Genomic DNA, 17,315 nt, shown 5'->3' with positions numbered 1-17,315 from the left:
CCACACAGTGAGCTGATATGGCAGCACCATCAGAAAGAAGAGACCAAGTTTCAACAGCACTGTCAGGCATCATTCAGTAGTGGTGGATGCATGGATACAGAACTTAGTTTGAAGTGAAAGTCAAAGGGACGACCTAATTGGATACTATTCTCACAAGGGGATCCCCAGAATACCTAGAGGAAAAGGGGTCCTCATGAAAGTGCTACCATTTTCACCACTAATATGAGGAGATTAAACGTATGATCATTGTTATACCTCGAATCTGAAAAGTCTACACTAAATCTGCTCTGGATTCTGCTACATTGCTTGGTACCTCGTGGGGATTGGTATGCTATTAATAAAATATAGGTCAGAGAGTGACGTCCATGAAGTTACGAATGTACTTTCCATAAATTAAGATGGAATCCTTTTAGGATTTGTTAGATTGCTCAGGCGGTACATTAAATGGCTGCTCAGGTACAGAGACTGTATTTTATGGTACGTTGTGGGTACGCAGAGCCAGTTTTCCCGGCCTCCACTACACTGTGATTAAAGATGAGGTCAGGTTTGCCTTGTCATGTCTGTGTTACTGTGCTTTAAGCTTTCACCCCCTCTGATGACAGGACTGGCTTTTATGGGGCTCTCTGTGCAGGTATGCGATCACACCCCATGGCGGCTCGTATGTTCCACGCAGCCGTGCTTCCCTGTCCACTTGTGCCTCCAGGTTCTCACTGTAGCTCTCTCGCTCTTGTCCCCTTTCTCTGCCACCCCCAGATGATGACATCTCAGCTGTGCTGGCCTTAGTGGGTAAGGGAAGGCTTGTCTGTCCTTCGCTAGATATTCCTAATGGAGGTTCTGTCTGTTTTAAAGCTGACCTCTTTAAAAATGACTGATTCTGAGTGCTCCCAGCCCTCCGAAAGTACACTGTGTGTCTTGGGACCTTGGGAGGTGCCTCTCTGTCTAGTTCCTGATGCTGGGCTATCTGGCAAGGTCTGCTTACTTTCTCCCTTTGGGGCTGGCCTCCAGAGTGTTTTATTCCTCTAAAAGTCCCCATTAGAAGACTTCATGTCTTACTTGAGTTTCTCTAGTTTCATTTCCTGCCCACACTCTCTAGGAAGAGCTAGTTCTTCCCTGTTCATAGCCCTGTAGTTTCTGTGAGATCACATAAAAGCCAAATATCCTACGGGACCACACTCCCAAAGTCTGAGGCTGAGTACCTCTACCTGTGAGTGGATAGCAGGCCAGTCCTTCTGCTCCAGACCTAGCCCAGTCTCGTTTGTTTTTATGGCATTTTATCCAGTGAGAGCTTGAAATCGGAACTGTGGTTTTCTATCGTCAGAGAGCATTCACTTCTGAACTATCTCCTGAGAAGTTGTTTAAACAGGAAGCCCAAGCATTTCTAGGAAAATAAATAGCATGCAGGAGACTACACACACACACACACACACACACACACACACACACACACACACACACTTTAAACATTTCTCAAGGCTTAGGAAGCTGCAGAGGTGCAGCTCTGATTGCAATAAAGATGATTTTTAAATATTCTTATATAGACAAGTTTAGCTCTCTGGAAATGCATCTGTCCAACTTCCATGCCAGAAGCATGCGGCTCAGTAAAAGCAGAAAACCTGGTCCATGTAGGTCGCTGTCTTCAAGCCAAGGAGTGATCGGCTTCAAGCTTCTATACCTTGCAAAAATCACTTGAAGGTCTGACCTTAAGACATACGAGGACACTATGTCTACTCCAACCTTTAAAGTAACCCTTGGGCCATTTTTGACAGAGTTCAAGTTCCACGTCATGAGGACCATCTGTCCCAGCAGCCTGAGATTTCCCAAGGTTATCACTTATGAAAGAGAGTCCAGCCTGAAGATCCGGGCAGAAGAAAATGGCTACCCTTTCCCAGGGACCACAGCCCTTTCCCCTGCCACATAAATATGGAACTAATTTTGATTTCTTTTTCTTAAACCATAGATATCTGGCTTGTCAACAACAATTCAACAAGAATTTTCTGAAGGTTAAAGAGTTAGAGTTAGCCAAATTGTGAAATGGAGATTCTTTGGGGATTCAAGTTCTGTTGTCAGAGGTCATGCAGAGTTAAACAAATTTGGAGGTGTAGATTTTAGTGGGTTTAGGTTGCAGAGAGTGTCAAGTTAGATAAACTGGAACAAAAAAGGGTAGATTTTCAAAAATACATTCCTGGACAGACTTAAATTTCATAATTAAAAACAGCTACCAAATGCTATATGTTTGCATATATATATAATGGAAATATAAATGTTTCCATTTATATTGGTCACTAATTGACCACTCGTCCAAACAATAAAAAATGGATTTTTATCAATCATTTAAAATTACCAATATTGAATGTCATTAAATTAAATTGTGTTCATATGTGTGTGTGTGGAGGTCAGAGGGCAACTTTCAGGAGTTGGTTCTTGCTTTCCATCTTGTTGAGGCAGGGTCTTTCTGGTTTCTGCAGCTTTACTCTGGGCTAGCTGGCCAATGACCTGCAATCTACTTCTTCTGCCTCTGCATCCCATCTCACTGCAGGGGTGCTGAGATTACAGATGCAAGCCATTATATTTGGACTTTTTCAAAGGTTCTAGGGCTGTTAGGGGTTGCACTACAAGTATTTTTAACCAATAAGACATTGCCCTGGCCCCTATTTACAACTTTGAAACAGAAACAGATATATAGTAGAACAAGGAAACACAGAAGAGTTTCTGCTTTTTTTTTTTTTTAAAAACCTCTCAGTTCTATTCATTCAAGTATTGATTGCCAGACATTGTGCACAGCTCTATAGAATACAGCAAGATGAATGCTTGCTCCTGACCATGTGTAGGCAGAGGCTTCTGTCCAGCCTAGTCCCTTAATAATCACTCAAAAACTAGATTACTTAAATCACTGCTTAGTTAATAGCTTAAGCGTATTTCTGCCAAACTCTAATATCCTAAACTAACATTTATCCATTTATCTGTGCATCACCACAAGGTCATGGCCTACTGGTAAAGTTTTGTTGGGCTTTAGTCCAGGCATCTTTCCCTGGCGGCTACTTGACTTGTCCCTGACTCTGCCTTCTTTCTTCCAGCATTCAGTTTAGTTTCCCACCTAGCTTTTTTTCTGCTAAACCACTGGCCAAAAAAGCTTTATTCAATAACCAATAAAAGGAAAATGTAGACAGAAGGACTTCCCACACTATCCATGGGTAGATATGTGGGGAGGGGTGGCAGGAATCTGTTTTCCAAAATACAGAAGTAAGAAGACTGCTGTCACATGGTATTAGAGATGTGGTTCCTATGATATGAAACCCACAGCAGAAAGTGCCTAATTCTGTTCAGAAAGGCTTCATAAAAAAAAGTTCAATTTGAGTTGGACCTTGGAAGGTGAAGAGAAAGTCACCAAAAGACAGGGGTGGGAACTAACTATTTCTCTGGTGCTCACTCTGTTAGAAGATTGATGATGTTTCACATGGGTAGAGACCGGGTCTTGTTCAATACTATATTGCTGGAGCTTGGCCAATCCTTACTACACATCAAGAGTTTAAAGAGGCCTGTTGGCCAATAGATTGAAGAGCTCCAGAGAGACGCATCTGTGTAATAGCAAAATGATTAACACGACGTGTTTTTCCCTCTAGACTGAAGAGTATACCACCAGGACCATTAGCTCCTGGAAAGGAAGGAGATGCGTCCTAAGAGAGCCGAAAGAGAAAAGCCTTACAGAAGAAACACATCAGCCTTCTAGTCTCAGCCCTGCTGTGCACCAGCTGAAAGGCTTTGAATAAATGCTTAGCCTATAGAGCTTTTATTTTTCCCATTTGTAGAACACCCTTTGGTACATTGGTACAAGAAGAGTGGGGGGCATTTAAGAGGAAGTGGAAAGAACATGGCACTAACCTTTCCCAAAATTCCAATTTAATACATGCATTCCAGTTTTAAGATAGCACACTGTGTACATAATGGTCTTTTCCTCACCAAAATTATAGTCCTCGAAGAAGCAGATTAATAGATGTTCAAAAAAGAGAGCCAGTCCCTTTGGATCAGAAGCTGGCAGGAAATAAGAAACCAAGGCAGGAAGCTTTGGTTCTTCCCATCACAGAGATGTGGACATGTGCATGTCTAGCTGGAGTCTTCTAGTTCTCTCTCGTTTTGTCAGAAATGGAAAATGATGGGAATGAAAACTGCCAGGGAGGGCAATGCCAAGAGGTATAGCAGCTGCAGAGGTTTTACTGGAAAGCTGATGCAGTCATTAAAAACCCAGTTTTGGGACAGCCTACAGAATGGGAAAAGATCTTCACTAACCCCACATCAGACAGAGGTCTGATCTCCAAAATATACAAAGACTTCAAGAAACTGGTCACCAAAAGATCACATAATCCAATAAAAAAAATGGAGTACAGACCTAAACAGAGAACTCAACAGAGGAATATAAAATGGCTGAAAGACACTTAAGAAAATGTTCAACATCCTTAGTCATCAGAGAAATGCAAATCAAAACAGCTGAGCTTTTAACTACTGCTTAGGCCATAGCCTAAGGGGATTCTGTTCCTCCAGACAGAATCCTTTAGTGGCTCTGTTTCAGCCACTAAAGACAGATTTACCTAAATCTCTATTGCTCTAATAAAACTTGACATTCGAAGGCTAGAGTGAAAACCTGCAAGCTCAGAGAGTTAGAGTAGCAACCGGCTAACTTTCTTTCTTACCTGGTGTTCTGGAAACCTCTTTCCTTACACAGCCCCAACTAAAAAACCCACTCTACACTCCTCCCTGCTACTCCCTGTCAACTAGTTGCTAACCCCTTCTCTAGGAGCTCAGGTTAATTTTATTTAATTAATGCAAATGCAACATATCTTTACATAGTTAAACAAATGCGCCATAAACAAATGTAATACACCTTTGCCTAGTTAAACAAATATTCCACAACATTTCCCCATTTTGTCTAAAAAAAGAAAGATTTTAACTTTAACACAGTAAAATTATATGCAATAAGAACAGTTATCAAGTAAGAATTATATTTACAATATCCAGTCCCTTTGCATTTGGCAAATTTGGAGAAATTACTCTATTATCTATCCTTTCTTGATGAGTCCAAAGCTTTGTATCTAATTTACCTTCTATCATGACGAAGGAAAACTGCAACTATAACTATTTAGTCTTCAGATCCATCAAAGATTCCAGAAACATACATAATATTAGCTGACTAAGCAGAAAGTACAGAGAAAACACATTCCAGAACTATAAAAGTGACAGAGACAACTGGTGACCTGGACAATCCCCCAAGCTTCCTCTGCAAAATTGAGGCTACTGTCTCTAGCATCTAAGCTTAGGACCTGGTAGAATTTTCTATGAAGAAGGAATTTTGGGAATCGTCCTATCTTATCTTGGCAAAGTTCAGCAGTTGCTTTCCTTTGTGTACTGCCTGTCCAGTTCGGACAGTATACTGTCGTCAGTAGAGACAAAGACAGTTTCTTGCCCAGATGGCAAGCTTTCCTACATTGAAAACTAACTCCATATGGCAGTTCTTTGACGCTCGTCATTCTTTTATGATGTAGATTGTTGCTGCCAGGAGTAGATGTGTCTTACTGTCATGAAAAGCCCTATGTTAATAAAATATTTTAAATGCCATATTCTGTAGGTATTTGAAGTGTTTGAAGACCATTATCTATCTGAAATATTTCTGTGTGATCTTGAAGACATACTTAACATAACTACAAGTTTGATTGTAATAGATAACTAATTACTTACCTGTATTTCTTAATTATCCTAAATGACTTCTATCTTTCAGTGACTAGAACTTTACCTTCCATTTTTAAATGAGTTACATAGGTACAATACCTCAAACATGAGTAGAAACATATATACAGTATGCTGTAACAAAATAACTTTAAATTTGTATCAATATACAAAAATTCTTTAAACAAGAGTAGAAACATATACAGTATAACACATTAACCTTAAATTTGCATCAGTATACAAAAATACATACTAGTGTAAAATATTTGAGATTAATAGTTGCTTTTTAGTTTAAGGTAGTTTTAATAATCTACCCTTTCATCCTACCATTCCTTTATCTATTTCTTTTCAGAAAGAGATCCTTGAATCTAAATTCCCTTCCTTAGTTTTTCCTCTTACCATGGCAAATAGCAATTTGCAAACAGCGCCCCCCCACCAAATGATGACAAGCATCCATAACCCACCAAATGACCAAAAACCACCCACCCTACTTCTTGGGACTGTGAGTGTTGTGTTCTTTAAATTCTTTCCTATTGTCTGGGGTGACAGTATATTTAGGGGGCCTGAGAAAATTGAGATAATGGTCAAGTCCTGGGAAAACTAGCTGTAACATTGATTGTCCAGTGACTGTATAATGGGAAAATGCCATGCTTTTCTGAAGTCCTGGCTAGAGTAGTTTGTAAGGTTGGACCCTCCCAGTTAGAACAGCTTTGAAGTTGTCCTGACTGAGCAGTTTGCAGTCAGAAACTGATCTTTCGGTGGTGTTTGTCAGCTTAATAGCATTACCACAGTCCAGGTGGAATCATCGTTGTGGGGCCCCATCGTCTTTTTAGAGACTTCAAAGGTCACTGTTAGTAATGGTTATGGTTCACTGCAGAAAACTTAAACATTGTAAATGTCACATGTAGCAGATCTCAGAGAAGTTAAAGGACCACAATCTATTAAGTATATCCCAGGTGCACAAACTTAATTCCTAGTTAGTTACCTGCTTCAAATTCAAATTCAAAATTGTGTACAAGAAACTAGATGAAGCCTAATTCTAGAATTAGTTCTATGACCAGAAGAGTTTAAAACAAAAGAGTTTAAATATGATATATTTTATGTATATGTATAATATTATAAAATTTTAGTGCTAATATTTATACTTTAGCGATTAATGACACTAGAAGTCCCAAATTTTGGGTCCCATACCAGGTGGCTCTTCTGTTGTGAGATAGAGATTTTGGATTTTCACTGGCATGTTTGGGTTTAGAGAGGGAGAGAGTCACACTCCAGTTCCAAAGCCAGCTTTGAGTTTTTAATTTAATTGGGATCACAAAAAGACCATTTATCTTTTTTGTTTGTAAAGAGCAGCAGAAACAACTGTTTGCAAAATTTTATGAAATTTTATACTATTGAAAATGTACTATACCATTAGGCCAATTTTACTCTTTTTCTTGGGACATTTTTCTCGAAATAGTTCATCTTTCTTTAGATGGCTCGTTTGTCCAGGGATCTTTAGATTCCTTAGTTGGATGCTTTCATTCTCCTGGAAAGACAAAATCAATACCCTGACCAACTCTAACTTTGGGGAGTTCCTTTTCTGTCAGATTATATCTTTGTTAAGACAAAACGTTTTGTGGCAACAGAAAAAGCATATCTTTTAGTAATAAAAATTATTTATTTATTTTTCATACCTGATCAAGTGAAAGGCAGTTGTATGTCTTATAGAAGGCTCTCCTGTCTGAATCTAAACTTTGTCAATCTTGATAGTATTCATAGCTCTTCTTTTCCTGTGGAAACAAAAGCAAAACCTCTTCCCTAATGTAACACATATCCTGGTTTTTATTGAGATTAACACATCTTTAAAATATATAGGATGTTTCAATTCAGCAGTTTTTTTTTCTATTTTCAATGTCTCTGTATATCTGTTTTTCCTTTTAAATTAGCATTTAAAAATTTAAAGTTAGTAAAGCACTCTGTAATGTATCTCTGGGGGGATTTATTGATTTATTGATTTATTTTTAATTAATTAATTAAAAATTTCCACCTCCTCCCATCCTCCCATTTCCCTCCCCCTCCCCTTCACTCTCCAGTTCTAAGCAAACACAAACATAAACACACCCCTCACACAAACGAGGATGTAGGGTACCATCTTTTCCCGTGTCTCACTGGAGACAGAGCTACACAAGAAGCCAGACCATAGTGTAAATAGATTTGGTCCTTGCATTCTCAGAAAATGGCCTGTGGGTCATTTTTGTAGTGGAGAGAGGTTTGTGGGTGAGTCCAGAACTCCTGGGCTCCTGGGGCAATCACCCTAAATATGTGTTTCAGTTGTATTGGTGGCTCCTCCCTTTTGACTCTAATTCCATACTAAGACTTTTAGAAATGTCCCTGAGTTCCTCTGTCTCCTTAGGACATTGCTGGCCTCTGATGTATTTCTTCCACACATCCACTCTTATCTCCTTTCTACTCATTTTGTACTTTTCCTCTCAAAGAATAATCATAAATCATCAAAGTAATATAGATACTGGGTATGCTATAAAAGTATAGCTAAACACTGTCAGGTTGTTTGGGAGTAATTTTGGCAACTCTTGAAGGCTTGCTGTGAAGAAATTAACAGAGGCTGGGGAAAAAGGAATCCTGGTCACCTAGTTAAGTTTGGCAACATTGTTGCCTGTTAAAATGTGGAGTGCAGAAACTCTGTTTGATGCAGATCTGCATTTGGTTAAAGACGTTTCTAGGTAGAATATTGAAAGTATCAACTGGTTTTAAAATACCAAACATGTTTAGATAGGAAGCGAAGCACTACAAAGGAGCTTCTCAAAATTCTTAAGAATTCGAGACAAATATCAAGAATCCAAACACTTCCATTTTAAAAACAGACAAGACAACACCATGCCTCTGTAGATGGTAAAAGGTTCTTAGATCAAAGCTTTCTTTGAGGAAAAGTTCAAATCCAGGTCGAGCTATATGGATCTTTGGATTCTTTTTTAAGGCTCTAGGGGTTTAGAGATTTTCTTCTACCTGGGTCCTTTCAAGGCTGGACAGAGGGTTTGCAAGCCTATGAAACGCATTCCCCACCCAACTCTCAGTCCAAGATAGAAGTGTTTGTTTGTTGCAAGGACTTTAGGGTGCGTGGCTTCTTTTTTCTTTCTTTTGTCCTTTTTTGCCATAGAAGAAGCTTCCAAATTTTAAAGAGACCTGCATTGACAAAAATCACTGGTTACTTGATCTGAAAGAGAATATTTCTCTCAATAATCATCTTTTAATGTTTCTATGGGAAAATGTGAATTTAATCTTTTTAAGAGTGTCTCCTGTGGGTCAGGCTGGTTTGCATTTATTCCATAGCCAGGGAGGAGGATCTGTCCTTGAGCTTCTGGTCCTCATGTCCCCTCCTCCTGAACATTGGGGTTGCAGGTGTACATTACCAGTTTGTGTGATGCTGGGGGTGGAACCCAAGGCCTAGTGCATGATAAGCTAGCCCTCCACCAACTGAGCCACAGCTTCCTGTATTTACATCTTAAAAGCAGAAAATGTTACTTTAGATAAAGTGGTGAGGGGGCGTGAAGCTATGTTGAAACAAATACTGTGCTATATGTAACTTTTCTGAGAACTTTGTTTATTGTCAAAAAAGTATAGGTGGACTTTGAATATTGTAGCAATAAAGAAGTACCAAGGTCTGCTTAGTGTAAGCCGTGATTTGTATTATTCTTGTGTCTGAATACATGTCTATAATGATTTTGTACAAATCTGAACAAATTCATCTTGATAAATATATACTATGCATCTCATCTTCTGGGCATTCCCATTCTTTTCTTTTGACACCTACAAAGGTGGAATATTACAAGAAACAACCATTTTCGACTCATGACTTCAAGTCTTTGAATTCTACCAAAATAGTCAGAATACCCCCTTCCCCCATTTATTGTGCATCTTATTTGAAGAAATTTTGTTTCACCTTGCCAATGAAGTCCAAGGCCCGAGGTGGTCCCTTCCTTCCCTTGTTCTCCTTTCCTCACTTTTTTTTTGAAAGAGAAACAATGAAGGCCCAAGAAGGTATCAGTCAAACACTGTCATAAACTCCCCCAAAATAACAAATGATCCACTCAGAGAAAATGTTTACATTGATCTTAATGGCAGTGTAATGAGAAGCCTACTTTGAAAACCAGTGTGAGACTATTTATCAGCGGTTCTCAAACTGTGGGTCATGACCCCTTTGGGGGTGTCCAACAACCCCTTCACAGAGGTTGCCCCAGACTACTGGAAAACACAGATATTTGTATTATGATTCACAACAGTAGTAAAGTTATAGTTATGAAATAGCAATGAAAGTAAGTGTTTGGTTGGAGGTCACCACAACATGAGGAACTATATTAAGTAAGGGGCTGCAACATTAGGAAGGTTGAGAACCACTGGTTTATATATATATATATATATATATTATATAATATAAATATATATATATTTTTCTTAGAACCTATAAATTAAAAATGTAAACTACTGCAAACAAATTTTGCCTAGGATGTTTTTTATTATAAATTATGGAACCTGAATTGGTTAATGTTCTATTTGTGTGAAGAGGCATCATGACCAGGGCAACTATTATAAGAGAAGACATTTAATTGGGACTTGCTTAGAGTTTTGAAGGTTTAGTCCATTATCACCATGGCAGGAAGTATGGCAGCACACAGGAAGATGCTGGAGCAGTAGCTGACAGCTACATCTTAACCCATAGGCATAGCAAGAGACTCTGGGCTTGGTATGGGCTTTTGAACCTCAAAACTTACCCCTAGTGGCATACTTTCTCCAACAAGGCCACACCTCTTAATCCTTCTAATCCTTTCAAATAGTGTCACTTCTTGATGACTAAACATTCAAATATATGAGCCTCTGGGGGCCATTCTTACCCAAACCACCACAGAGACCAATTCTGAGGACTTTTTAATGCCTTCCTACTCTGGAGCCTCTCTAGCAGCACCAGACATGAGTAGTACCCTCCCATTCCTGGGAGTCGATGAGCTTGCCCAGCAGTAAATGACCAACACAAAACAAGCTCAGTGGCCTTTTTTGAGATGTTTTGTCTCTTAATGCTTGTTTGGGCATTTTTTTCTTACTTGTCTTTTAGTTATTTATTATCTTTTTCAATTTTGTGTTATTGGTTTTGTGTGTACGTGGTATGTGCTTGCATATGTATATATTTCTTATGCCTTTTCATTGCTTGTTTGTTTTTTCTTGTTTGTCTGTTTTGATTATTTTATCTTTTTAAAATTTGCCTTTTCTATAAAAAGAGAGAAAAAGAAGGCATGGAGTTGGATGGGTCAGGAGATGGAGATGATCTTGGAGGACATTATGGAGGGAAAGCCATGATTAGAAGTTCAGAATATACTGTATGAAAAAATTATTTTCAATCAAAAAATAAAGTACTGTGCATTACAATACGATAGGTTGTTGTTTTTGAACATAATTTCTTTATTGATTTTTGGGGGAATTTCACATCATGCACCCCAATTCTGTTCATTTCCCAGGCCCTCCATATTCCCCTTCACCCTTGCAACATCCCTTCGGAAAAGAAAATTAAAAAAATAAATAAAACTAAACCAACCAACTAAACAAGCACTCCCCGCCCCCCCCCCACTGTCTTCCCCTCTTCTCCAACACCTCTTCATTTATCTTAGTGGCGTTGGGGACCATGGTGTGGCACACAGTCCACCCTTCTGTCCTTTCAGCTTTACTTGCAAATGTTTATTGCAGGGAGTTATTGATCTGGTCAAATCGCTGGACTGTCCTCGAACCTCCTCTTGGCTATCCTGTGACCGTCAAGTCACGGAGATCCTGTGGTTATTGTTCTGCCCGACCGGTACCTTATAGATGGGGTAGATGTTACAGTGGGCCACCCAAATGCCCAGGATGTGGGCCTGGGTGGTAGCTGAATCGGTCACTCTGAACCACTGGACTGCCCCCCTCAGGCATGTGGCGGAGCCATCACTCTTATGCTCATGGTGTGCCAGGTCGCCACCCCATATCCAAATCATGACCCAGAGACTTATTAGTATGACCGCTTGGCTTGCTTAGGCTCATTTCTGACTAGCTCTTTTTTTCTTTAGGTACCTTTTGCCTTGGGGGTTTTTACATTTCTTTTCTTCTGTGTATCTTACTTTCATGGCTTCTCAGGTCTGTTGACTGGCAGGTGCCTGGCTTCTTGCCCCAGGTGTGTCCCTCTTTCTCTTTTCTTATTTTCTTGTTCCTCTCGAGTCTAGAGTTCTCCTTCTATTGATTCTCTCTGCCTAGTTATTGGCTGTTCAGCTTTATATCAGACCAATTATGTGCCTTAGACAAGCAAGGTGCAACAGATGCAGCACATCTTTACATCATTAAACAAATGTAGCATAAGTAAAAGTAACACACCTTTACACAGTTGAAGTAATGTTCTTTAACATAAATGTAACACATCTTTGGTGTGGGAGGTCCTTCTGTCTATATGTTGCTTTCATTGGTTAATGAATAAAGAGACTGCCTTGGCCTATTGATAGGGCAGAACTTAGGTAGGTAGGGAAAACTAGATGACACGCTGGGAGGAAGGAGGCAGAATTAAGAAGAAGCCATGGAGCCGCAGGAGGCAGATGCTGGGAATTTTACTTGGTAAGCCACTGCCACGTAGAGATATACAGATTAATAAAAATGGGTTAAATTAATATAAGAGTTAGCCAATAAGAAGTTAGAGCTAATGGGCTAAGCAGTGTTTTAATGAATACAATTTCTGTGTGGTTATTTTGGGGCTAAGCTAGCTGGGCAGCTGGGATGTACAAGTGGGCCCTACCTTTTATACATCTTTACATAGTTAAAATAATATTCATATAATATATATGCCATCAGGGCCAGCTCTCCCACACTCGTGTGAGGGGTAGGGCTGTCTCTCCTGAGTGCCAGGAGCCAGCTCCCCTGTGCCTGGGTCTTTGTAGCCAGCCCTCCCGTGAGGGTCAGGACCAGTTCTCTTGCTGCAGTGTTTAGGGAAGCTCAGGACCAGCTTTCCCAGGGCCAGAGAAGAGCAGGATCGGCTCAGGCTGGCCGTTGCCACTTCATCATGTATGGTTCTTATGGCCCCCGGTGGTCACACAAACCATAGATACCAACACAGACCACAACCGTAACAGGACCACGAACCTAGACATGGCCCTTGGCAGCAAGTCGGACCTGGATGCCATCATGGTCTCTGTGGCAGCTTAGGTCACCCAGATCAGTATGGTTCCGGCGACAGCACAGCCCTTGGACAGCAACATGGTCTCAGGTGGCTGGCCAGACCCTGGACATCTGCATGGCTCTTGGTGGTAACAGGAGCTGTGATGTCATCTCAGACATGGCCCTAGGCAGCATCTCAGGCCTGGATGATGGCCCCGGGTGACAGCATGGGCCATCATATCAGCGTGTCCCCAGTCGTTGCATGTCCCTTACATCCCAACAAGGCCAAAGGTTGTGACCCAGCCCCTGGCTTCTGTGTAGATAGTTTGTTATTTATATTTTATATTTTAATTCAAATTCTTGAAGAAGAAGAAGGGAGGCTTATGTATAATTCACTTTATTTTTCTCATTTAAAGCTTTGCAGCATTTTTTCTTGCAGATCATCAGGTTTTCAGGAATAGATTATTGACGTTAGTAAGGGAAGCTTGCATTACTATTCCTGTAATTGCTAGGGCAACTTTATACGGTGTGCTTCCCACCCACACCCTTTCTGAGCTGGAGGTCTTTGTAAACACGGTGATTCTTTCGCTCCCTTGCTAGTATTCTCTACTGGGCGTATTGAGTGAGTGGGGATGATACCTTGAACAGCAGAACTTCAGGAAAATCTTGGACTTAGAACAGGATGTGATAGCAATTGGGTATTTTCAGTGGTCTCTCTTGGGAAGTCCATTCATGCGTGGGAAGATGTTTGGGTAGCCAGAGGCATAGGACGATGGCTGGTCCTATTAATTACCCTGGTATCTGTTTTGCCATTCTGTGCAGTGATGCAGCCATCAGATGTGAGCTGCCATTTGCCCAAGATGTCATCACATTACTCAGCTGACTCTTTTGTACTGGTCTACAGCAAAGTTTCTTTCTCTTTTCCTTTTTGGAAAAGGCAAGGTCTCGTGATGCAGTCCTAGGCTGGCCTCAGATTCACTCTGTAGCTCAGGCTGGCCTTGAACTCCAGACCCTCCTGCTTAGCCTCCACAAGCTGCCAGACACAGCCTGAGAAGTTTGCTGTCTCTCCTCTTCTCTCTGGCCATTTTGGTTAGCAAGTGGATGCCATGTTATCGAAGTGGTCATTTTATAATCAGTGTAGCAATCAAAGGTGACAGCTCGCACTGAACTCCGAGAAGAGTCTGTGATGTTCTGTAACATATACAATATACAGGCATCCTTCAGATAGCTCACACCTATCTTACCTGTGTATTGCCTAATGTCTAGAGTACTACTTTTACGGCAGCAGGAACACATCTTTTCCACATAAGTCTCTTCAGGGTATCAAACAGGGCTTGGGAAATTTTATTAGTTTAGTAAATATTGTGGAAGGAACTGGATGGAGTTGAGGGACCGACCCAGAGGTAATACATTAGAAGTCCAAAGAAAGCAGGCTATTATGCACAAAGAAATGGACACTAAGGGGCTAAATGGCAGGTGGTTTGTCACGGTTATCTGTCTTAGGTCAAGTTCTCAGGCCAGGCAGGAGTACTGTCTGTACTGTTGCTATCTTTGCTGTGTGCCACTTGGGTAATGAGTATTTGTCAAGGACCCTGTTGGTAGGACTGCTTAGTCATTAGGGTCTGGCAAGGCCTCACTACGGCCTTTCTGAATATGGTATGCATTTGAACACAGCCAAATGAGCATTTTCAAGGCTTTCCGGGCAAAAGAACGCTTAGGTTTCGGAGGTTGAGCAAGTAGGAAGAACACTGAGGTGCTGTTGCAACCGCAGGCAGCCTTACATGAACACCTGGGAGAACCGGCACAACAGTGGAGCAAGCTTCTCCAGGCTGGCCCAGTGGCGAACCTTTCTCCTCCATCTCTCAGCAAAGATATTGAATTCTTTTGTTCCACTACTCTCTACCCTACTTGGCCGGCCTTTGAAAGGACGACCGCTGAGACAGCCGGGCTCTTGCTAGCGCGTCCCCGAGCCCTACTAGCTAGGGAAGGCTGAAGGCTCTCACTTCCTCCGCGCGCCCGCCCACCCGCGGGAGCGCGCACGCACCGCCCCTCCCCGCCTCCGCTGTGCGCGCCCCGCCCCCTCGCGCTGCCATACGCGGACCGGCCAACATCCGAGGACTCCGGCCCTAAGTAACCCCCTCGCGTGACCTTTCCGCACCCCGCACACCTCGGCCAGCTCGGCTCCGGTCCCGCCGTTGTGTGCCTGCCACCCCCCGCCGAGACCCGCGGTCCCTTGACCACGCGCAGTCACCCCCGCCGCTCGTCATGGCGGCCCTCAGCAAGTCCATCCCTCATAACTGCTACGAGATCGGCCACACTTGGCACCCCTCCTGCCGGGTCTCCTTCCTGCAGATCACTTGGGCCGCCCTGGAGGAGTCCCTCAAGATCTACGCGCCCCTGTACCTGGTGAGCAGGGTCAGCGTGTGTGCAGGACGGGCCTCCCCGGGAGTATTGCTTGTGGGGCAGCTTTAGGGGTGGTGGGAGGCCGGGGCGAGGGGAGGTGCGAGGAGTCCTCGGCGGAAGGAGGGGGAGGGGACCCCGAGGGCGAACTGTCACCGGACGCCTGTTGCTAGGATGGGGATGTGCACCTGACTGCCGGGGTCAGAGTGCAGGACACTTGAGGACCTGGACCCAGGGACTTTGTGATGGAGCGGTATTGGAGCAAACTTAGTCAGTGCATGCCCAAGGCTCTCCTCGCGCCCCTTCCTCCTATGGAAAAGGGTATGCTCCCGTGACCACAGACAGATCTTGGCTCAGTTTGAGATGACAGAATTGTGGCTTAAGGGTTTGTGCTCTTTCGCAAGTTTGCAGAGTAGACTCCTGGTTTGAGATTTGTGCGGTGATTTCGGAGTCATTGAAGGTGTTAGGAGATCTGACTTATGCCGTCGAGGTCATTTTTCTTATACAGGTTTGCATGCAGGGAAGTTTATAGAGAGTATCTGGAAACCCACCTGTAACACTTAGAACTAGGAAACATATTTTCTCCTAAAGAGCGCTCCCGTTTCCTTCAGTCATCACATCCTTGGCATTAAAGACCGATTATTTGATCACTGACATTCACTGTCATTTTTTTTTATCTGTTGAAGTCTGTGTACTAAGAAGGTAGATACCCTATTTTGCATGTTTCCTAGAAGTTTATTCAATATCCAATGGATGATCCATTTTTTGTTGAAGTAATAATTTGGACCGATGACGTTCTTGACAGTATGATTATGCCTGTAACTTATAGAGAAGTCTAATTAGTAATTATTGACAGAACACAGGAAGGGATAGTAACTGCCTCTGAGGGTGTAAAAGGCAACTTCCAAAGGTGCTTTTCCACCTTTTTGTATTTCAAGAAAATCCCAGGGGTCATGTTAGGATGGGGTTTCCAATTCAGTAGGTCTCGGTGGGACCTGGAGAGTAAATTTCTGATTAACTGTAAAGGGGTGTTGATACTGGGGACTGCCCCCTTTAGTAGGGAGGATCTGGAGGTTAGTAATAGAGTCTTATTTACATAAATCTATATCTACATGTACATTTTCTCTCATACTGTTGCTATTGGCTCTTATATATGAATTGTGGACAGCCTGTGATTTTTATTTATTACTATGTTATTATCATTTGGTGTTGCTGGGATTCTTAACCTGTTGTCTTGTACTGTCAAGACAAGAGTTCTACTGTTGAACTCTGCCCCAGAGTTTTTTTTTTTTTAAACATCTACAGATTCTTTGGTCTCTTGATCATCTGCACAAAACAACTGTTCCTAGGCCAGGGGTAGAGGGTAGCTTAGTGGTCAAGCCTTTGCTTAGCATGTGCCAGATCCTGTGTTCTGACTGCTTGCCCTGTTCCACCACCTCTTACCCTTGACAAAACAAAATGCAGCAAAACTAATCCAGGTAATGTGTTCCAAGATTATTTTTGACCTCAACGATTAGGAACTAGGTGGGAAGAAGGTTGACACTGTGCGATTTCTCCTGAGCTCCACAGAATCACGTATTCATTTATTCATTTGACGAGTATTTGTGGAATGCCTGTGTTGTATCTACAGTATAGACAATCCATCGATCCTGTTCTGTGTTAGCATAGTTTAGGGAAGCTGCTAGGGCAGAGATTCTCCGACTCTAGCAAGATAGGATCAGTAGGGATCAAGAAAGACTTGTTTTGCTATTGCATTTTCAGATACGCTAAATACTTCTTCAGAACAAATTTCCTATCTCATGTGGCCTTATCATGTGTATTTCAAGTTGTTGCTTATTGGTGGTTGTGAAATGAAATTAGTGAGAACTGACTAGTATTTTAAGTAAAACAGAGATTAGAAATTGTTAGCCCATCTCAGGCACTAAGGCAAAGGAGTGGAATTTTAGTCACACTGTACTTTTTGTAGGAGTTCTGTAGTTGATCTGGGTTTGCGTCTCACTTCTATCAGTTACCCTCTGACTTTATGCATGTTTGGTTTTTAT

General features: G+C 41.9%; 1 protein-coding gene and 1 long non-coding RNA gene across 3 annotated transcripts in view; one reads left to right on the top strand and one right to left on the bottom strand.

Moving 5' to 3' along the window:
* Positions 1-7,029: 7,029 nt before the first annotated feature.
* LOC125401017 (uncharacterized) lies at positions 7,030-15,388 on the bottom strand. Its single transcript, XR_007232184.3, has 3 exons — positions 15,277-15,388; positions 7,392-7,487; positions 7,030-7,243 (listed from the first exon to the last, which is right to left on the bottom strand). It is a non-coding gene; the product is annotated as an uncharacterized LOC125401017 (long non-coding RNA).
* Positions 14,947-17,315, top strand: part of Tmem135 (transmembrane protein 135) — a 176,387-nt gene continuing 174,018 nt past the window's right edge. Inside the window, exon 1 of one of the 2 annotated variants that reach the window (XM_048435237.3) lies at positions 14,947-15,279. In XM_048435237.3, coding sequence (XP_048291194.3) covers positions 15,139-15,279 — 141 coding nt within the window. In that variant the 5' untranslated portion in view covers positions 14,947-15,138. The remainder of the gene's footprint in view (positions 15,280-17,315) is intronic. The other variant, XM_048435236.3, reaches the window with a different exon arrangement.

This window comes from Myodes glareolus, chromosome 24 (assembly GCF_982192425.1).
Source record: "Myodes glareolus chromosome 24, mMyoGla1.1, whole genome shotgun sequence".
NCBI lineage: Eukaryota > Metazoa > Chordata > Mammalia > Rodentia > Cricetidae > Myodes > Myodes glareolus.
Note: the sequence above shows the minus strand (reverse complement) of the source record. Positions and strands in the feature narration are given on the sequence as shown.